The following is a 23,704-nucleotide window of genomic DNA, read 5'->3' as shown; positions in this document are numbered from 1 at the left end:
CTTCTAAATTGAAAAATGCAGAATTTGGTCCCATGTAAAGGGAGATTTTGTGTGAGGTGCTTATGATCACTTTTTTATAGTTCAGAAACATCCCAATAATCACAAGTGGTGCTCTTCCCTGAGGGTATGACTTGCTTTTATTATGCAATCTATGGCTGGCTTTGGGCAGCCATTAACATCAGTGAATATTTTAATGTGCACACGCACACGATATAAACGCTCTCAGGATGCTCAATCTGCAGAAAGCAGAGGGTAACAGAGAGAAAGGGCAAACATTGTCAGCGGCTGTGTAGTTTAAGGACCTGCTTAAAGAATCAATTCCCATCATATCTAATCTAATCAGATAAATACTCAAGTCTGAGTCAAAATCTGACTGTGTGTGGTGAGCATTAGGCGGATATCTCTGGCTGGATAGGTCTAGAGTTGATATGTGTGTGATAACCTTACCCAAGCATACCTGTGTCAGAAACTAGGTGCGTTATAGGTGGTGCTCGAGTCTCACTTGTAATAGTAAACGAGTCAGATCCAACCTCCTCACTCCTGAGTAGTACTTGTCAGACCTGTCCCACCTGTTCTCCTGAAACTCTTCTCCTTGTGCACCGAGACATCAAGCTGATAAGAAAACACAGATTTCAATACTGTCCCGGATTAGACCCTGGATTGAGCAAGGTAATCTGGCAGATTTATATATATATATACACAAATGTACATTAATTATTATTAATTAGAAGTCAGGACACATAACTTTTGTTTTCCTCAGTTGCTGCATATCCAAGGAAACCTTGAAGGCAACACAGTTTTACAATTGTTCCACCTACTGATTTTTTTTTTTTTTTTTTTACTGAACGCCATTAACCCACTACGAAACGACATCATGTAAATTTCCATTGTTTTTTAATGAATTACAGACTTTGTAAATCTTGAACTTATATTTTACATATGTTGTGTTAGAGGAGAGTTGAAAATGTTCAGCCTAAAATAATGCAAGGTTAAAAAAAAATGCGTGTGAGAGCACACTTCAAATGCAGGTCAGTTGTGTTATGATACAAGCACACCTTAGTGTTATGATGTGCAGTCATGGAAAACATTGAGGACCCGTTCACACTATATACGGTGACTGGTGTTTATTTGCAAATAAACAGTGCTAGTCACTTCCAGGACACACAGAAAACAATTGTTTCCTGTATGCCCTGTTAACACCATAAGGCTAGTATGATCTGCAGTGAGGTGCGCTGTAAAGAAATGCTGACATGCTCCTGGACCACTCTACAGTGCAGAGACATGCAGGAAATGTACAGTTTGTACACTGCGAATAAGAAAAAAGTAAACAGTTGGGGGGTTTCAGTTACAAAGGCAGTGCTGTCAATCCAGAAAGCGATGGACAGGACTAGGTTTGGCCAGATGCTGAGTGAGCAGTGACAATGCTAATAGCCGCCTGCAAAAATTTTCATCCAACTGTAGTGCAAACAGTCACAGCATGCAAGAAAGGGGTGACTCTGCTCTGAATTCAGGAGCAGTGCAGCATCGTTGCCACCTCGTTACAGAAAGCTGCATTAGGTGGACTTCACCAGCTGGCTGTACAGGTATTTGTAGGATTAAGAGAAAGTGTACTTTATTTTTGTTCCACTGAAAAAAACGGTATTCTAAAGCAGTAGCCATACTTTGGTCCTTCAGCTGCTGTGCAACTAAAACTCCCATCATGCATCTGCCCCTGGGAGTCATGTCTGTTGCTGTCTAATGTCTTGCAATGTTGATTGGGATTTGTAGTTTCACCATAGCTGGAAAGATGAAGTTTGACTACCCCGGGTCTAAAGCATTCATGCAACATCACTGTCAGAGAGAATATTGCTTTGGCTAATGCTGGGCACTGTCACACACCTTACAACCATTGCAAGACCTTTTGTCTTGTGATGGTTGTAAGGTAATTTAAAAAACGTACGATGATTTAGGAGTGATCCGTTGTGTGTTCACATCATAAGCCTCACTGTTTACACTATATGTAGTAGGAGGCATGTTTATTCATTACTTAAATGGAGCTCACACCTTCGTGGTAATAACGATACTGACATTTGGTAACGCATGAGTGCTAATATTTGGGGTGCAGACCAAACATTGAAGAAAGCAGTCTGGTAAAACCAATGTGAGTCCAATGGCAGAAGCAATATCCATTATGAGGTATGCATTTTAAAATGATCTACTTTGGTGTTTTTAGATCAGTGTTTCTTAATATTTTTCAGTCACGGCACCCATTAGAAAATATGCACATTCTCAAGGCACCCCAGTCTAAAATGTGCAAAACACAAATGTAAACAGCAACGTGTGGCCCCTTTAAAATCCATACCAGACCCATATGCCAGATAGGGCTCTGCTATGGATTTTAAGAGAGGTCCGCACAAAAAAGCACAATAATAGGGTTCTCCCTTCAAATAATGTTCTCATTTCTAATCAGAAGCCCCCCTTTACATTAGGTTCCCTCTTCACAGCAAGAGTCCCCTCCTTTCACATTACAGTTACACCTCGCACACTAGGATCCTCCCCTCACATCAGAGCCCCCTCCCTTCACATCAGAGTCCAACTTTACATTAGTCCCCCCTTTACATCAGGAGCTCTCTTCACATCAGAGCCCCCTTTTCCTATCAGATTCCCCTCTTTTACATCAGAGTCTCCCCCTTTCACATCAGGAGCAGTCTTCAAATGAGAAGCCTGCCTGCACCATGGAAAGGCATGAGATGTGCAAAAAGTTTAGGACACCTCGGAGGAAGCCAGAAGGCACCCAAGGGTGCCACTGCACACTGGTTGAGATAGCTTAATTTTCTTATTTATAAACAACAAGAATTGTAAATAAGACCATGGAAGAGCAAAGTGATTAGCACAAATATTGGTTTACTTTGAATCAATATTTGCAGCTAATGGTTATCCTGGTTACACAGTTCGCGCAAATTTGTGTGTCACAGTGACAGGTCCCCATAATCCTTACTATCCCCTATGACCCAGGAAAAAAGCGTACCTGCCTCTTACAGTAGCCAAGTCAACCGAGTGAAATGCATGGAAACTCTACTCATATTGAAACCCTGCACAGAGGTGCATGCTGCCTTGGATGAGAGGGATGTGTGACAGGGTAGTGTATGTTAGGCAGCCAGATTAGTCATATACAATTTCTATTTTTTGTAGAAAGAAAAGAAAAAAATTGATTTTTGTACACGTTGTAAAATCCTTTTCTCGTGTACCGATCTCCCTCTAATCCCCTGTTACAGAGCCACCATGCTGGTTCCGGGCTCGCACCAGGCACAGCGGAGCCCGGGACCAGTGTGACAGCGGGAGGGGGGGCGGGGGGGGGACGGAGTGGCAGCTTCTACAAGCTCTATAGCCGGGGGATCGCTTGTATGTTAACAGGCATCGCTGCCTGGTTTTAAATTGAGGCAGTTTACAGCGAGTGGGCGGACCTGGTGGGACGTTTAAATACGCCCACTCAGATCTAAAAACTCCCGGCCTGCCGTATTATGACAACGGCCGGCCGGGAGGCGGTTAAAGGACGCAGCAGGATCCAGTAGAATTTTGACCAACGTTTTTTGCCTAGCATCCTACTCCTGCAGGTGGAGATATAATTAATCGATCAAGATCCTATTGGATTCTGCTGTGTCCAATGAACAGAAGAGAAAATGATTTTATGGTAAGTACTCCATAAAACTGAGCTGCACTTTGAGTGCTGAACATCTAGACTGTGTGTCTGGGATCAATTTGCAATGTCTATGGGGAGGACATGGACAGTGTTCAAATTGCAATTTGTGTGGTGGGTGTGTGACTGGAGACTGTGGGGGGGAAAGGGACACGTGGGAGGAGTGATAACACTGGTGGGGGGACTAGGGATGCACCAATACCGATACTGGTATCAGTGCCGATACTATTTATTTTAGTACTTGCCCAAATGCTCCAATACTTACCCCAATACTGGAACTTCCGGTCAGAGGGAGATTCCTTCTGACCGGCAGTGCCATGAGGGAGCATGGAGCCGGCTTCCCCACCAATCAGGAAGCTGGGCAGCGGGGCATGTCCTGCCTCCCGGCTTCCTGATTGGCTAGGAAGCTGGCTTCACTTGTTGCTAGGCAGCCTGGCTTCCTGACCAATCAGGAAGCCAGGTGCCACATCATGGTCAGGAAGCCAGGCAGCCTCGCAGTATCTATCAAAAGAACACCAGCTTCCCAGGCAATCAGGAAGCCGGGCAGTGGGTCATGACCCGCTGCCCGGCTTCCTGATAAGCTAGGCCAACAGTACCTCGGGATGCCAATATCGGTAACCAGTAGCAGAAAAAAATATTGATACTCGTGCTCGATACCAAAAAAACGGTATCAGTGCATCCCTAGGAAGGAGCTATCTGCGTGCGGGAGATGTAATGTTACTGGGGAAGGACCATGAAGAGGTTGTTTTGCACAGCAGCATGAAACTCTGCCTTAGGCATTATCCTAGGGTTGCCACCTGTCCAGGATTCACCCGGACAGTTCGGGTTTTGGATGCTGTGTCCGGGTTTCATGGCAGCAGAAACCTGGACACAAGATGTCAGGCAGACAGGGGCAACCAAAATTAAGATAGAGGCTACCGGCCCCCCACTGTACAGTCTCGGCTGTGATATTTACCTATGAATGGGTGGCGCTATTTACATATGAATAAGCCACGACTCCAAAAAAATGTCTGCTTGTCGCTAGAGTGTTCGGGTTTTGCTTGAAGAAAAGGTGGCAACCCTACATTATCCCCAATGGCAGAGTGAAAGTGAAACTTCTGTGCTGAGATAATAAAACTCTTCCTGGGTCTTTATATAATTAAAAGAAGGAAAGCATAATTTTTTCCCCTCGGTTAGGTAAGTAAAACTGCCAAAACTGCTTGGCACTGCTTGAAAAAAAATTTAACTTTCTTTGCTAAAATACTTTCGTGGCCTCTGCATAATGTATCTTGTATTTAATATCAGACTGTTAGAACTGCTCAGTACTGTTTGAGGTAACAATTAGGATTTGTTTGCCTTAGTATCAATCCTGTCAGAGAATGGCATATTTCATCATTCAGCTTTCACTGATTGGTGCGCTTCAAGATCCCCCTATAATATGAGGATATTGGAAGTGGTTGTGACAGATGTCATTGCACACAAACCAAAATGCCCAGGATGGTAATGGCAGTAGAAGTTGTGAACAGACTGGCATCTTCCATAGTTCACACATTCCAAGAGGCCCATTAACCCACAAGTGAACACAGAGTACTTGACTTGGTCACCAGTAAAATTCTGACAAACATTAACCTACATTACTGTGTAAGAGGAATTTTTGTTGAGTTTAGGAAATCCTTCCTAGCTCCTTGCTATTGCTGGGCTCTACCAGGGAGCGCCTACAAACAAAAAGAAAATTAAACACATTGGGGATTATTTTACTAAAGCTGGTCATACACTGTTATATTTTTTTTTTGTTCACAAAAAAAAATAAAATATAAAGGATTCCTCCATGCATGCCAAAACAGTGTGGATGATTGAATCTCCCACTGGGCTATTGTTGCTGGGTGTGTCACTGTCAGAATGCCCGGTTGGCTGCCATGACGGCTTGCCAAAAGATTTTCAATCCAACTCCTTACATTTTCTGATTGAAGGATGCTGGACGGAAGACTGCTGACAGGGCCACACACTGTTAACTGGCCTAAAGAACTGTCTGAAATTCACACAGTATGTGCCAGCTTGAAGTAATAGAGGACCTTAGAAAGTTAATTTTTGCTTAGCTTAGTGAATTACCTGACTTCATTCATCTCTTCATGTGCAAGCAAAAATTCTACTCCTTACCACACTTCCTCCCATCCCTGGAACTGAAAGTCCATACCTCGGTACAGACAGGGACTGGGAGGAAGAGTCTGCAGGAGCCAGAGCATTGCACCTGAAACCCACTGATCATGGTTTCATGGCAATGCTTTACTGGCTCCAATGCAAAAAAATTATAAATGCACATTTTGTTTCTTTTATGAATTTGTGTGCACATTTTTTGTAAAAGCTGAACTATGCCTTTAACAGTATTTTAATGTATCCACAGACTGTTATATGGTGAACATACTTTAAAGTAAAGCAAATAACTTGCTGCCTCCAAAGGCATATTCTGGTATTAACTTTCCCAATAATGATCTGTGCGAATGATTCCCGAAAGCGGTAGATCCTGTATGAAAAGACACATCATTCTTGTAGGCCTAGGGGAGAAGAATTGCTAAACGCAGGCTTGAAAAAAATGTTTATATGTTTTATTAACCTGGAAAGCCCTAAGGTTTGGGCTTACAAAGTTCAGTGCAAAGAAATGCATGTAATACTCGGAAAAGGGGTGACTGAAATCCAAACAGGTTGGAATTCTGCTAATACAATGAAGCCGTTCAATCCCTCTAATGCAAAATATATCAAATTTCCATGTACAAATTGCTCTCTTCGTAATGACTCTACAGAGATGTATTACTAGATTCTTCTTATTAAACCGCTTCACAGCATACCATCCACCAAAACAATATATTTTACTGTGCTAAATTGGACAGCCACAAACTAAATGGATAATCAAATTATTTGTATGCAGGTTCGTAAGCTTTGCGGAGAATAATGTAATTATAGATAATAAAAATATTTGCAGTTCACTGATTAGCCTTGTTTTCAAACATTTTCACTCATTACATATAAGTGAATCGAAATTCATTTCTCCAAAACTTCTAAGAAAATTGGCAGATTTTGGCAAAATTTGGCATTCAGGGGAATTGCGTTGGAATTGTGGTGAGCAGCGTGAGTGTCTTGTAGCTGAGGAAAGCTACAGAGCCATAGCAAGGACTGTCTTATGTTGCTGTTTCAAGCTATTTTGTGTTTGCCCTTTCAATAAACGGTGTTTCCTTGACTTACCTGGACTACAGTGGAGTGTCCTTGTTACAGTAGGCAAAATGAAAGTGTTTCTTGGCGGTGGTAAGTGTGCAAAAGGCTTTTAATTAGGGTACAATAATGCTCGATTCTCAGTAAGTTGTATTTGTTTTGTCTTACTGGCACCAGAACGTACCTTGCCAGCGCACCAATACACGTATGTTTAAGCCCACCACAAATCAAAGATGTGATCCATCCATGCATGGTGTTGTGGTACCTTTGAAGAAAAAGAGCCACTTTTTGTGAATTGAGGAGCTCTACCAGCCCATATAAACTTAATTGGCTGCGTTAATGCAGGCCACCTTAACACACAGAATCGTGTCCTGTTAATGCAGATGCAACACATAGTCTAAAGCTAGCCCTATTCTATACGTTCTTCACTGATTAATTTTACTGGGGCTCTGCATAGTTACCTAAATATTGACTTGCATTACATATAAAAGGTAAATTGTTACAGGAAACTGCCCTAATTCAACTGAAAGATGCCATTTTATTTTTAGATGGAGCCTACCCTAAGTCAGCCCCTGTCTTCTTTATGTGTCTTTTGTAGCACCTACTTGCCCCCTGATGGTGAATGAGGATACCCAGATGGCTCATTGGGCTAGAATGTCAACTGATGGTGGAATACTTGACTCTTTGTGGGGTTAGAGAGCTCCAGGCACTTTTAGAAATGTAATAGGGTTCATTATAGGACCAATATCTCGGAGAGAGGGGTTAGGGCACAGGCACTGGTGGAACTACCAGGGTCGCAGCAGTCGCATTTGCGACTGAGCCCTGGCGTTCCACCACTTGGAGGGGGGGGGGGCCCTGAAAACGAAGAAGAGGGCCCGGTTCCTACACTGACGTTTGCTCCTGTCAGGGCCGATGTGTGGAGCCGGTCCGGTCCACTGCATATAAATCTTGATGCTCACAGGCAGATGCGCGACATGTGCTGTGCACTGCACTGTGAGCTTGGCAGCATGTCCCGGGTCACATCGGTCCAGCTGCCCCCCACTTTCCTAGCCTTGGTCTTCTGTAAAATCGAGGACATGGCCGAGGGGGAGAAGGGCAGCCAGATTTTTCAACAGGAAGCTGGTCCAGGCTGAGCCTGAGGTGTGAGTCTAGGGCTGGCTGGAGAGCTAGGTGCTGCTGGTCCAGGGCAAGAGTGCTGAGAGATGCTTGGGTCAGAAGACCCCCCCCATTTATAATTGCTGCCTGGGGGTTACTTTTTAATAACTCCTGACAATTAATATTATTTTCCACCCAGGCAGCAATAACATGTCCCCCCCCCGCAAATATTAATAATCCCCACCCAAGTCGGCAATAACAAATTATTATTGCTGCTAGGAAGGGTCAGGTAGGCTGCATGAGACCACACACATGCACTATTCCCGGTAACTGCCAAGGCGCCAACATTTTTTTTATGGTGGGGGAGTGGGGGAGGGGCCCTTCATGGTTTCTTGCATCGGAACCCTGAGGTTTCTAGTTACGCCTCTGGGCACAGGATACCCAAAATGATGAAAAACGCATACTCCAGACCCTACTTATAAATCAATGCAGAATAAAGAGCCTTTGAGCTAGACCAGAAATCTGTTTTCAGGCTGTATAGCAGTTTCCAACAGCACCTATACTCCTGGGATGAACCACCTGAACTCCCTGCATTGTTCCCAAATAGTACCCAGCTCTTCTGGACACACTTTCACAGTGAAGAAGCCGAGAAAAGGAAGGAAGCTTCAGGCCACAGGCTTGGGCCTCTCTTTAGCAACACAACCTCCAACAGGCAGACAGTGAATGCAATTCACTATGGTTATATCTCCTTTGCACAGCATATGGATGTACCCCTTTTAGTTGGGTGCTGGAACAACTGGTGGATTGCGCCACAGCATACTGCTAAAGGATATATTGTCCACACCCCTTTTAGCTTCAGAATCTCGCTATTGCAGCACAAAAACTGCAACATTTTGGAACCATGCAAGTTCCCTTTGTCGGGCAAACTCATCAATAAAGATGAGATTCTGAGGCTACGAGGTGTGCGAACGACTTATCCTTTATTAATAATGGGAAATGCAACAACACACACACACCTCCTCACCAGACAGAGGCCTGGGAGGGAAGAGAATTTCCATAAGGTCACCCCAATCCTTCCCTGGGATACACCACTGGCAATTCACCTTCTAGTGGTTGGTCAGGGAAACATAAACATAAATATACATAACTAAGAATGATAGTATCTTCTTAAACTATTGCTAGGGACACTCCCCAATGAAAGCGGAACTATAAATCCAAGCTCAGGCTGAGTAAAGTCCAGAAGCACTAAGTTTAGGCTAGGGTTACTTCTGCTTGGGTTACGGTCCCTACACTTGAATAGTCCAAAAGCAAAATCTAAGTGCCACAATTTCGGATTCAATTCCTCTCCACTTGGGGTTTTGCTTGTTTCCCATTTACACATTCCATCTCCTTTCATTGCAATTTCAATGATACAAGATAAAACCCAGATTCAACATAGGACCACTCATTATGCCCTAAGTAAATATACACACTTTGAGAGTTATAAGAAATAGCCATGTTGTCCAGAATCTACAGAAAAATTAAATACTACTTTTGGGTGGACTGACCCCTAAATGCATCAGGCCCTGTACATATAAGGATGTACATAGAGTAGATGACAAGTTAATTTCCTGTACCTGTTGTTAGGTTGCTCTTCCTTTTTGTATTTTTAGTAAAATAATTTTTATATAGAAAGAATTTGATAAGAATTTGCTGATAGAACCTGCTGGTAGTGTACTCTTGTAAAGCTATACAACCAAAGACCATTTTCTTTATACCCTGATTATGCAGTCATTGTTTGAAAAGCTCCTTGAAATCAGTTTAATAAATGTACTCGGTGTACATTGTGCTGCTTTGTCCTATGTTATTGTAGCAAGGAAAATTGGATTGAATAAAATCATTACTAGTACCACATGATGTGAATTCTATCCACACATATGGTATCAATATTTTTTTGTTGCTAATTAGTGTGGAGTTCCAAATGTATCTCATATGCTGTATGATTCTCCATTTAGCACTGAGAAGATTGTGACTGCTTTGCTGCACGTCTCGTGTGCTTCCATGAACTGCAATGTCACGTTCCCAGAGAAGTGCAAATAGTGACCGGATTCCACCATCCCAGAGATCGTACAATGATAGACCAAGGAGAGAACGGCCCAGCCACAATGGATTAACAAATGGAAACAATGCTGGACACCAGGTTGACAGAGAGAGGAGAGACAGAAGATCACATGAAAGGTATTGAGCTCATGGAATTGTTAATGATCTGAACCAATGTTTACAATACTGTATATCATTGTAAAAATGTTTGAAGGAATGGTTATCCATAGCAACCAGGCTCTTCTATGCAACTTCAACTCCACAGGAAAAGGTTGCAATATAACTGGATGTAGTTCTCAGGCATTTGGCAAATTGCACCCATAGATAGCTCTCAAGTTGAAGGAATTAAAGATGCCTTTGTTTTTACATGTATGCTTGAATGTGATCAGCCTTGAACCCCAATTCCAGTCAAAAAAGGGAAGTATTCTGTCAAGTTTTAAATGTGGTTTATGTTACCTTTAAGGAGATTTTAACTGTCTGGTTTTAAATGCTTTCTCACACCTGTTACTTGCACAGGACTTGAGGGCATAAAAAGATCTCTCCTTTATTGGTAAACAGACAGTAATAAAAGCCCTTGATTTGCCTTGAAAAAAGGGACCTTGCAAGACCCTGGAACATCTGTATATATGTCTGTGATGCTCTTCTTCACAATAAATTTGTAAGATGCAACTACATGCCTGGTGTGTTGGTGACTTAATATCCCAGAAAGAAAGCCCTGAGTTTCTAAACCATTCTTTACTGGAAAATATGCACTTATTACTGTCTCTGTCCAGTTGGAGTGATTTCCTCTCCCCTGACAGTCATCAAATAGACAAATAAATGTAATTTCTCCTTCCTTCTTGTTTTTGACATCCATCAAATAAACAAGAGGTGAAACAGCACTTAAAAGTTGACAGAAGTTCTAACCTTTCCCTGCCCTATTCAAAACTTTTTACAAAATTGCTGGATTTTGGCTTTAATATACATAATTTAAAAAATGTTGTTTCAGTATAGTAGTACTGCATAGTGAGTGGTACTATGCGGTAAGTCTGACCTGAGTGAATACAATAGATTCTCTATGCATCTAACTGTGCATATCTCAACAGTCATAAAAGCTGGACTTCTAGCTAAATGCACAGTTGAGGTACACATTTAAGAGCTGTTTTACTTTCTATGGGATTTATAATTCTCTCCATCCATTTCTAAGTGTTACAAAGTCCCGCAGACAGCAGAGCCATGTTGGTGACCTGACCACTGCAGTTAAAGTGACTCTACACTCAGGAGTTAAATCTTAAAAATGCATTCAAGGACCTTAATCATTAATAAAAATGTATCTTATTTGTATATCACTCGACTGTAGATCCTCTAATCATCACTGAATTGGTGCTGACACTGTCCTTCCTTCTGGAGGGTGTCTACGTTTGTTCCCCCATGGTCCCTGTGTGTGTTGACAAGAAGCCACAGCTCCAAGCTAACTCCTGTGCTGGACTACAATCTGAGGTTTAAAATACTAATTTGTATTAAGAGTATTGTAGTCCATTACAGGAGTGAGCTTGGAGCGGTGGCTACTTTACAGCACACAAAGGGACCATGGGGAACAAAAGTAGAACCCTCCAGAAGGAAGGACAGTGTCAGCATGAATTCAGTGATGATTTGAGGATCTACAGCCAAATGATACACAAATAAGATTTATGACATTTGTTAATAGTTAGGTACTTGAATGCATATTTATATACACTTAACTCCTAAGTTTGGTGTCACTTTAAGCAATATAGCCTGGTCACCCCTCTGTCCCTGGCCTATGACTAGACAGTGAAGGAGCAACTGTACTGTTATTAGCTCATCCCTCTGCTCTCTTCTCAAGTCAGCCTGTTTTCTTATTAACACACGTAGCATACCTTTTATTGGTCCCATGTGCAGCTACTCCTTCCCCAAGTCTAAGCTCTGCTGTATGGTGTATTCCAAGAGGTTAATATCTAGTAAATGTCAGGTATTTACACTAGTTGCGTTTACAAATACATTTAGCAATTTGGAATACTTAACTACATTAATTGCACATATCTGTCTGGAGTCCAGGTTTAAAAGAGAATTATGTTTTAGGCAGACTTCTCTTTAGGGTCACAGGAGGACATTTACTATGTCCTCCTGTGACCCAAAACTCTGCATATAGCAGGCTATTGCCCTCCATAAGCTGACAGCGCAGAGCCGCGCTGTAGCTGTCGTGATCCACCCCGCTTCCTGATTGACTCTCTCTAGAGGCAGAGCCAGCTGTGCCTGCCCCCTCCGTTGTCTATCCCTCCAGTCAGCACTAGAGGAATGGAGCGTGGAGGAGGGAATCCCTGCAGGGAGTGGTCAATGACAGTCACCACTCTCTGCAGGGAGAAGATCATGAGATATGTAATCGCTCAGTTCTCGATCAATAGAGCCGACATGTGACCACTGCAGTGTCACACATCAGCTCTAATTTTGGGGATGAGTGTATTTCACTCTCCCCATAAATCTCCCCATATATGCTAGACCCATTCCCTAATATTTAGATGACCAATAGAGGGAGATTTTACAAATCTGTATAAGAGATAGAATAGTCATGATATGGAAGAGGAAGGATAGTAATTATTTTCCACCTTAAGCCACCACTCCTTTTTACATTAAAAAATTGTCTATGGCCTCAACAGATTGAAACATGGAAATTGTTGAATAGCACCATATCGCAAATATTGAAGAAAAAAAAAACACACACACACACAAGTGCCAGGATGGTTTTGTTATACATATAGAGAGTGGGTCTGGATTGCTGGTGTCAGTCTATTTTATTCTGTCATTGTACAGGCTGTAATAATTGAATAGTTTATAGTGCAATTATACTGCTAAACTAAAACTTGCAGCTAAATTCCAGGCAGATTTAAATGACACACATTAATGCCACTGTGTATTCATCAATACATATTAATGCCACTGTGTATTCATCAATACATAAATAATCATAATGTTTTTAATGCAACTAGTGTAAGTACCTGGATTTGACTTCATTTCAGCCCCTTGCAGTTCACTGTATTGGGAGAGGGAGCGGAAGCACTGAGAACCAATCTTTTGCACTGCATGCAAATATGCTGGAAAGGAACAAGTTAACAGTAGAAGGGAGCAAAGTGAGCAGAGAAATTATCTCATCAGTCAGTTGCGGTTTCTTCATTGTTCAATTGCAGGCTGGAAGCAGGATTGTGGCAGCAGCATATTGCTTAATTATAATAGAGAAAGTGGTATCGTCTGAATGGTGTGCTGTGTGGAAGAGGTGGGTAACTCTCAGGAGTAAATGGAAGCAAGTCCTTTTGGCAGCTAAAACAGTTCCAATATATACATTTCATTCCTGCATTTCATTTTCATTCCTGTATTTAGACCTTGTCTGGTCTTTCATCAATTTACTTAAGATGTTTTAGTTTAAGGTAAAGCTTTAAAATGATTGTGATGAGAGAACATGTCTTTGTATTTTGTATGCAGGTTATCATCACAGGCACCAGTACGAAGCCAGCATTCCAGAGCACCAACAGTTGTTTCAGACCATCATTCAAGACAAAGTAGACCATCCCTTTCACAGTACAATCCTCCCACTCACAGAAGCCATACAGAGAAAAGGACCTTCTCAGAGAAGTGCTCCAATCTATGTTCACGAAGAGGTAATTATGTTGAAGATATATCATTGTAATTGAGGAGATATTTCAGTTGTTTTATTAAATATCTTACAGGCAGTGTTGCTTTTTAAAGTGATAGTGCCTGCTAATATAGTAAGTGGAGTGAACACCTGCTGAATATTCTTAATTCCTATGAAAACCATATAATAGATTAAATGGAAAAATAGAATAAAGTGACACTAAACTCAGGCGTTCAATCTTAAAAATTCATTCAAGTACCTTAACAATTAACAAACATGTAACTTATTTGTACATTATTCAGCTGTAGATCCTGAAATTATCTATGAATTTGTGCTGGGATTGTCCTTCCTTCTGGAGGGTGCCTACTTTTGTTCTCTATGGTACCTGTGTGTGTTGTAAAGTAGCCGACGCTCCAATCTTGCTCCCATGATGGATTACAATCTCACATTTAGTTTACTAATTTGTATAGAGAGAGTAGTCCCTAACAGGAGTGCACTTGGAGCGGTGGCTACTTTACAATACACACAGGGACCATGGGGAACAAAAGTAGCCACCCTCCAGAAGGTAGGACAGTGTAAGCAAAAAATCAGAGATGATTTGAAGATCTACAGCTGAATGATACACAAATAAACTACATTGTTGTTAATAGCTAAGGTACTTGAATGCATTTTTGAAATTTAACTCCTGAGTTTAGCCCATCACCAGGACTCTTGTGCCTTCTACAAAGCAGCGCATTCATGTAGGTCTTAAACCACTGCACTTCCCTCAGTATGCACAGGATCAGGTATATCAGAATGTTGTGGAGCTTTATATCTCATGTCTATCCTTGAAAAGTGGTCCCTCAAAACAAATTTTCACCATGACAATAACAGTGGCCTCATACTCCTCTTTCATCATACGTAACTGTGTCCTTGTTCGTGGCAGGAAGGAGCGTAAACCTAATATATCCACAGGGATTTATGATCGGCAGTTGGAAGATTTGAGAATTTAGATTTGTAAGGATGGGGTGTCAATAGCTACTCTGCAGGTCATCGCTTAATTCTGGAACTTGTATGATTTAATCTATAGGTGTAGGAGGTTTTGGGTTTTCACTTAAAATCTACTAATAGTGATCATCTGAAGTGTGTGGCTCTGTTTTTATCTCTGGGGCTATCTATTGTTATTGGTATGGCAGTGGGGGGTCTTTGCCTGTCACAATCTTAGTGGGTTTTGACTGGTAAATACCACTTGTTTACAATATGAAATTGTAGGTATGTTCACAAAGTGACATGGCAATCTGTCACTAAACATGGTGTTGTGGTATGCAGGTACCAACAGTGACTGTAGTAGGTGCAAACAACCAACCTGCCCTGTGCTGGATTGCTATACTAGCAAAATCTAACTGCTTGTAAAGTTTTTTTCCTTCAGCGGAGCAGTACCGTGTTTTCCCAAAAATAAGACCTACCCCAAAAATAAGACCTAGTACTATTTTTGGGAATTGCTAAAATATAAGACCTACCCCGACAATAGTTTGGGAATGGTCTTACGGGCCCTGGGTCACTAGTTGTGACCATTCCCAGGGCCGGTGGTGGCATAAGGGGGAACTTGAAGAGCCGCGGGAGAGAATCAGCAGTGCCAACTAAGCCAGCGCTAGAGGAAGCGAGGCGGCAGCAGAGGGTGCAGAGCCGCATAAGCCGATGCTTACTCTATAGCGCTGGCTCCTGCCACAGGCGGAGTGATGCCAAATGCACGACGCCTGTGAGGAATCAATAGTGAAAGCGTGCTTCGCTCATTCTGGCCAGTGATTGTTTACCAAATTGCTCTTGGAACGGTACGGCACACCTGACTGGCCTGATAACCATATTTTTATACATGAATACATGTAGACTGTTGTACATGAATAAGTGTGGATTGTTGTACATTAAAAAAACAGACCCATCTAAGCCGATTGCGTGTAAAACTTGTGTCAGTCATGCAATTGCATTGTTGTAATGTGTCATCTGCACTCCATACACCGTTTATGGACCAGAAGTTCATAAGTTGCGGTGCATGTAGTGATGACACAGATGGCGCCGTGTGTACTCAGGAATGGATGGATGGACCACCAGCACTCTCAAAATCCAAAAAAGTGGATATCTAATCAATTGCATGTTGGCACACGTCAATGCATGTTCTAATGCACATTAACCTATGAAAAGGGTGCTACTACATGTTGAAACAGTGCTGGGCCTCAGTCAGATAAACAGCAAAAGTAAAATGTCAACCTAAGTCAATTACTTTCTTAAAAACTAGATGGTAGATACTTCACAGCACATGGTACCCACACAGGACTTTCTGTCTGTATTTCCTTAATCTATTCTTATAGTTTCCAGTTTCACTCCCTAGTCCCTACTACTGACCCTCAGAAACTAACAGACCCCAAAGTGACCATACCTAACTCTTGTGTCTTGTCTGTGTGTAACGCGGTATGACATCAAATCTGTGTCTGCTTCTAACACAGCGAGTGGGGGGAATTTCTGGCAGCTAGTTGAAAGCATGAGCATCAAGCAAATACATTGTCTGTGACTGTGACAAATGCCACATACCAAATACCCTTTTTTTGGGTCATTGACAAAGCTTGACAGGGAAAAGGATGTTGGATGCAAGCTTCATACCAGCGGTTCTTTGTTTTCAGTTCTAGTTAGCTAGCTGAATTACTATATTTTCTTATACTTTCTTATACTATCAAATGTTCTATCCCTCTGGATGCAAAGTGCAATCTTTTTGAGCTTTGCACAAGCAGGTATATGTCTCTATGAAGCCTTAAAAGTTTGAAGGCCATTTTTTGGACAAGCTATTGAAGATAAAACTCTAACAGGGCTATTCACAAAACGGTGAAGAGTTTGGAGAAGGCAGGAGAAGTGAACAATCTAGGACAAAATAGCTGATTTGGAAAAATTCTCCAATTCAGCTCACTTTCCAGTTCAGCTATGCTGTCCTAGATTGTACTAGATAGGACTAGATAGGACTGAAAGTGAGGGAAAATTATAACTTTTGATTTGTCACAAAAGGAATAGAGGGCAAATCTTTCACTTATTACTTACTTATAACTTATTCCAGCGACAGCTTTCTAAGAGGGCTTCTCCTTCATTTTGAAAATATTTTCTCACCTTTTTGTTGTGTCTACAGGACAGGAAGTGGGGGAAAATCTCCCCAATGGGATAAAGTTGACCCTTCCCTACTATATCCAACGTGGTGACGGGTTAGAACACCTGTCAGGATTTTATTGCTGTTTGTGTCTCCATTAAGGAGATTTACTGTCCTTAATTTGGTCTGGTGACCACTGTCACAGGAATTAAAAGTGAGAGAAAATAGATATAGAGGAAATAGAGGGAAAATCTACACATGGGTACACTTGTTCCTGTGACATCTATCAGGAGGGATTTTTTTTTCTTCACTTTGTAGATATCTCCTATCACTTCCTGTTGTGTCTACAGAATGTGAAAGGAAATCTCCAATGTGGGCAAATAAATACCTAAACAGTTTTACCTAACAGAGTTTAAACCATTCCCTACTCTATGCAAAAATGTAAAAAACATTTTGAATTTAGATAAATAAACAATATGAACTATACACCATTTTGTCTTTAGTTATAGTACTTCATAATAGGTGGCAAAGCTTCAAAATTGTTAATGCAAGAATTAGTAGTTGCATCAGCCTGATTAAAGTAAACACTGCTCCAAACTTGCTCCAATGATGGACTACAATCTCGCATTTAGTTTACTAATTTGTATTGAATGTAGTCTATCACAGGAGTGAGCTTGGAGTGGTGGCTACTTTACAACACACACAGTGATCACGGGGAACAAAAGCAGCTGGGTACAGCTGGCTCTGCCTCTGGATAGGCAGAGCCAGCTGTCACTCACGCAGCTGGGCGGATCCAGACATAATTGGCAGGATCCGTTCCGGCTGCGGCGTCTCAGTATACCGCGAGCTGTAGCTCATGGTATACTGAGCTTTGGGTGACGGGAGTACGCTAGTTTGTGTCCTCCAGTTACCCTTAGGAGAACTATGGGGAATAGCTCTAACCCCATAGTTCTCCTTTAAATCAGCTAAATACATTACAGGGATCAAAACAAAGGATGTTCAATGTCCTTGTTTTTTAGGAAAGCAGTCAAAACCTATATATATATAAGCATCTGTGGTTTGCCAGCATCTGCGTAGTGGGACCTTTGCACTCTGTGTGGAAGCAGTGATCTTTCTGTAGAGGTCTAACATGCTACCCTACTGAGTCACAGCCAAAGCTCAGCAAAGCTCATGCTGCCTGCTGATTGGGGACTCAGCAGGGGGCATGCCAGACCTCAGCAAAGAGAACACAGACTCCACACAGGGAGCAAGGGTCAATTTCTACCTCATGCTAGCAGGGGACAGGCTTTCCTACCTAGTTTTTTTTAAATATAATACAAATGTAACCATAGTGAAAATAAATACAATGTGGTATATATAAACCACAAGATAAAATCTTTAGGGTTTCCAATACAATACTTCATTGTTCTCTGAGACGCCAGCAAATGTGGCAGCCCCCCTCATGCCATGCTTAATGCATTATATACAAAGTCATTGGCTGGATCCCCTCATAATTAAAAGCAAAGACTAGTAAATAATAAAAATACAATTGAGATTTGTGTAGTAAACATGCCGCGGAGAGTCCACTGAGAAGAGCAGACTCCAGGCCATTGTCCAAATAACAGAAAACACATTTCAGTTTATTAGTTTAATGTCACATCACACATTTTTCTAGTTTGAAAACAATGAGACTAGTTTTCCCCCTTTTAATAACGCATTGAACTTTATGTAGATGGAGGAAAAATTAATAATATGTATGAATATCGATAACAAAATGAGCAAATATGAGGCAAGTATCCTGGTGTTTGTACAATCTATACATCTCTATTACGTATTTCTCAAGTCTGCATACAATATATAGTCCTTACTCAATGTGTGCGGCTGATGTCCTACTGATGTCACACATTGACCTTGCTGCTGTCAGGTGATTGCATGATGAAATGGTGTAAAGGGGATACTGACTCTTTTTTCACACAAGAATAAGGCTTGGTTCACACCTGGGCATTTTACAGCGCTGATCGAAGCGCTGTAAAATGCCCAGCAAGTGAAATCCTATTATTTCCTATGGGCATGGTTCACACCTTGGCGTATTTCAGCACGTCGGAAAGCGCTGAAAAACGCCCAAAAAAGTACAGGAGCTTCTTTGGGGTGTATTTCCGCGCGTATCCATTAGGATACAGCCGGATAGCCCTCATAAACGCGCGTCATACGCGCATATTTCGAACGCCCAGGTGGGAACCCAGCCTAAAGGTGTTGCAATAAAGTGAATGGAATATGTATTGCCCAAAGTGAATGTGAGTATATATCCTATCCCCCCACCACCCATTAAAGAGTATGTAAACCATAACAATGAACATCTTCTTTTTGATGCCTTTTGGTATTGCTATATATGTGCTGTAATCAGCTATCTATAAAGGACTACATAACCCCTCCCTCTATGTTATGGATAAGAGTAGAATGGGAGGTGTTTGTGGTCCTGTCCTAGGGTGAGAGCACAGGTCTCCTTTCACTGTACTGAATGTATGGAAAGGCAATCACCCTAGGACAGAAAGTTTGTTATTGGTAGGGTGAACCAGGTAAAAATAAAAGTGAAAGAAGAATGAAAACGAATGCAACCACAGCATCTAAGGACTGGGGAGCTGCAATGTATTACATTTATGTAATTGTTCCAGATGCCAGTTAAAGTGATATTAAACATTAGGGGTTTTTTTTCCTTTTTATGATGAGGAGGCCCACCTATATATTTACTATTATTCTAGTTTGTTGTTTTCTTCCTCTGGCTGGTCCCCAAACCACTAGCCCCCCGCCTGTTTTCCAGTGTCTCGTTTAGCTACCCGACTGCTTAGGGAACACCCATGCGTGTTCCCAGCTGTGACCTGCACCTAGCTGTGTGCATCCATAGACACACATAGCATGTGCTAAGCCATGCCCCTGCTCCTCCACTGCTCTCCTTCTAACAGTTTGACTGACAGCAGCAGGAGCCTATCGCTTTTCTGCCCTCAGTACACTCCCCCACAACCAGGAAGTTTGGGGAATGGCGCATCGCTTCCTGGACCTGGCGGAGGTGACAAGCAACCAAAGGTAAGTGTTTTGGGGCAGGGGAACATGGAAAGGTATTGTTTTTTTTTGTTTTTTTAATGTAAATGCAGAGAATGCATTAGTGTAAAAAACACCTAACCTTTAGTTAGCAACCTTAACTTGACTAACCTTGCCTTAGTATCTCGAAATCTTATGTGAACCTGTAGTGGGTTTGAAATATAAAAGCTTCCCTAAGGACTTTACATTGACTTTGTGTATTTATAGTCAAAACATTTAATTTTAGATTTGGATAGAGTTGGGCTGTGTCCCAATGGGGCAATTTTCCTTAATCCCCTGTCATGAACACCAAAGGTTGCCTGTGCATACAATTATCTTCCTCGGTAAGCAAATCTGACTTTCCTTCAATATGAAGGTTTTGATTGGCATCTGCAAAATTGGGGTCCTGATCCGCTATCTCCTGCAATGCCTGTTCTGTTGTTCTGAGATGCATGAGAGGGATGCATGGGAAGTGAGGAGCGTTACATTTTCAATATCGAAACAGTGGAGGATCAGTAAGGTTTGAGATGGGTGTCTCTGTGCCTGCTACAGATTTTATCGTCTTATGCTATAAAGACATCTCAAAAATGATTTTTCCCTATATATGAATTAAGTCCTTTTTTTATTTCTTTTACTATGTCCCAAATATCTGTAACATGCATTTCTAACAAATAATTGTGGCTTTAATTGGCTCCATTGCTTCGGTTTTTCACAGGTATGTTGCAGATGGGGGAGATTCTCCTAAACCTATTGGCCTTGATATGTGCTTCAGCTACTGAAAGTGCATCAGCTGGATTTTCTAGCATTGGAGGATTTGGCAATGCTTATTATTACAGCATGGGCTATACCATGAGTGGCTTTATAGGGGACGAAGTGGATCAAGTTGCACAATTAGATGTGCAATACAATGCAATGAAGCTGCCCACTATTTACGTTGCCGTTGCCATCACTCTTCTTTTGCTTGCTTTGACATTGTCATTTCTATCAGCCAGTTGCATGTCTGGTGCTACCCATAACAGGCTGCTTTTACTGGCTGAAGTGGTCTTTAATGTGATATCTGCTCTTATCTGTATTGTATGTGTTGCACTCTATATTCACTTTATCAAACAGATTAACGCTACAGAGTTGTGTAAGCAACGTGAGGCCCTCTACAATCGTCGTGGCTACAATTCCGTGACCTGTGACATAATGGGCACAGAGATGGCAGCCTCTGTATTTGCTGTGATTCTCATAGTCCTGTATGTGGCAAGTGCAGTGGTTGTAGGTCTGTTGTTGCGAGATAAAAAATCTGATGGAAATGTTTTGGATTTGGAGGCCTTGAGAACGACTACTGAAGACAAAAAATCCCAAATGTCCAGTCTCACAAATAAGAAAAATCTAAACCCAGAAGAGAGTTCATCTATTGGACACTTTATTTAACAGGACTGTGATTTTGTATTCAACAAAATGAAAACTATCAGTGGTTGAAGACTAGTGGCTAATGTGCACAGACAAAGACTTCAGTGCAAATGGAGCCTATGAATTGCACTTGCGTAACAAATCTACTTTATTGGGTCTATATGATCTTTGTACAGTTAAATAACATGTATTTGCCTAAGCAATATTAAAGGGTCAGTCCTCCAAATATTTTTGGTAGATGCTGGAGAGGTGATCCTTGAGCTATTTGTCCTTTAGTCCCTAGGTCTGCAGAACTTCATAAAATAATGAGGGGTTCCCACTATCCCTGTTGGATTCTTGATGCTTTAAAATGCTTAGTTGGAAAGGAACACCAAAATCTTCTAGGTGGTGGGAACAGAGTTGGGAATTGAGAAACAGGTTTGTTCATTTTATTTTGTCTATAGGTTGAATCTGCTGGACTTTGGGTCTTTCTTTAGCCTGACAAACTAGAAATGATTCTTTACAGTAAGAGCTGTGAAAAGATGTAAGTCATCCACCGGAGCTGGTTTTAGCAAGTAGATTGCTCCAAAAAAAATGGGTGGATGGGAAATCGCATGCTAGATTGTTTACCAAGGAAGTATCTGATTGCCTTTGTGGGTTGGGAAGGGAGTTTTTCCCTGTTGGAGCAAATTGGATTATGATTTAAAAGTTATGATTTAAAAGTTTTCTTTTGTCTTTCCCTGAATTAACTAATTTTTTTTCTATTATGAGGATTCAATGTTTTTAATTTTATTTTTGTCTTTTGGCTTAACTTGACCCATGAACTTGGCATGTGTCTTCTTTTTTTAAGCTACCTATGTAAATTACGGGACAAAGAATTGGTGTCTCAAGACATAGGAGACAAGGGCTAATTGTCTTCCATTTACCACCTATACCTAAAAAAATTATTTGTTTGGACTGACTCTTTATGAACATAATGTAACTGCTGAATCTGTTTTTGTTGTAACCTTTTTTTAAAATCCAGCTGGGTCCAGCATGTAGAGGGATCTAATGACACAATAGCCTTTAAAACATTTATCTTTTTTATTTGCTTAGTTATTGAAAAAAGCAGAGATTTAGGCCTGGTTCACACCTGAACGTTTTGTATCGCGTTCTAGGCTCGACGAACGCTCTACAAAACGCTCAAACATCTAAATCCCATTGTATTCAATGGGTCTGGTTCACACCTTGGCGTATTTCAGCCCGTCCCTAACGCGCTACAAAACGGCCCACGCCTGAAGGCTGGGTTCACACCTAGGCGTATTGCATATGAGCATCTGTCGCGATTCGCGGTAAAAAAATCGCGCGACAAACGCGCGTTTCCGAGGGCTACTTGGCTGTATCCCAATGGAAACGCGCAACAAAAACGGCCCAAAGTAGTACATGTACCTTTTCAGGCGTGGGCCCTCGGAAACGCGCGTTTTTGTCGCGCGATTTTTTTACCGCGAATCGCGACAGATGCTCATATGCAATACGCCTAGGTGTGAACCCAGCCTTCAGGCGTGGGCCGTTTTGTAGCGCGTTAGGGACGGGCTGAAATACGCCAAGGTGTGAACCAGACCCATTGAATACAATGGGATTTAGATGTTTGAGCGTTTTGTAGAGCGTTCGTCGAGCGTAGAACGCGCTACAAAACGTTCAGGTGTGAACAAGGCCTAAAAGGTACATGTACTACTTTGGGCCGTTTTTGTTGCGCGTTTATATTGGGATACAGCCAAGTAGCCCTCGGAAACGCGCGACAGACGCGCATATGGAATACGCCTAGGTGTGAACCAGGCCTTACAAGCCCAACCACCCATCTACAGGCACCATAGCTGCTTCCTGGGCTGCTATGGCTATAGTTACGCCACTAGGATAGTGGAGGATAGTTACAAGTCAGAGGACATCCACTACTGCTCAAAGCAGCCAGATAACTCATATGTTAGTTTATCTAGGGCAAAGGTGTCAAACTCAAATACACAGTGGGCCAAAATTAAAAAAAAATGCTCCAAGTCGAGGGCCGGGCTGGTTCACACAGTATAATACCGTGGTCTATACAGTATATCGCACAATATAATACAGCGGCATATACAGTATATCACACGGTATAATAACAAAGCCTGTACTTTTAATTATAAAAAAGCATGATACATTAATTACAATAAAAAAATGTTTTTAACTTTTTTATTTACTTTCCCTTTAAGAAATAGCCTAAATATTTTAATAAAAGCCAAAAACAGACATTAAATAGTACAGAGCATTTACAACAAAGAATTTACTTTCGAAAAAGTTTTTCCATCTGGTGCCCGCTTCTGTGGATTCTTCCCCTGCTTTCTCTCCTCATCGCGCAGGGGAGATATCAGTGGCGGATAAGGAAAATCATCAATTAGAGATGTTTTAAAAAATAGTTTTTTATCTCTATTTAAATTTACAGTAAAAAAAAAAAAAAAAAAAGAGTATTGTGGGGGTATTCTCACGATCTGTGGCGTGC

At 41.6% G+C, this 23,704-nt stretch overlaps 1 protein-coding gene across 1 annotated transcript in view; it reads left to right on the top strand.

Annotated features, from left to right (window-relative positions):
• Nucleotides 1-594: 594 nt before the first annotated feature.
• LOC108793664 (MARVEL domain-containing protein 3-like) overlaps nt 595-23,704 on the top strand; it is a 27,830-nt gene continuing 4,720 nt past the window's right edge. The window contains exons 1-3 of the mRNA XM_018564672.1: nt 595-669; nt 9,949-10,171; nt 13,508-13,683. Of these exons, the coding sequence (XP_018420174.1) occupies nt 10,005-10,171; nt 13,508-13,683 (343 nt within the window). The 5' untranslated portion in view covers nt 595-669; nt 9,949-10,004. The remainder of the gene's footprint in view (nt 670-9,948; nt 10,172-13,507; nt 13,684-23,704) is intronic.

Source organism: Nanorana parkeri, unplaced genomic scaffold (genome assembly GCF_000935625.1).
Source record: "Nanorana parkeri isolate BGI_ZX_2015 unplaced genomic scaffold, ASM93562v1 scaffold771, whole genome shotgun sequence".
Lineage (NCBI taxonomy): Eukaryota > Metazoa > Chordata > Amphibia > Anura > Dicroglossidae > Nanorana > Nanorana parkeri.
This window is presented reverse-complemented; position numbering and strand designations above follow the sequence as displayed.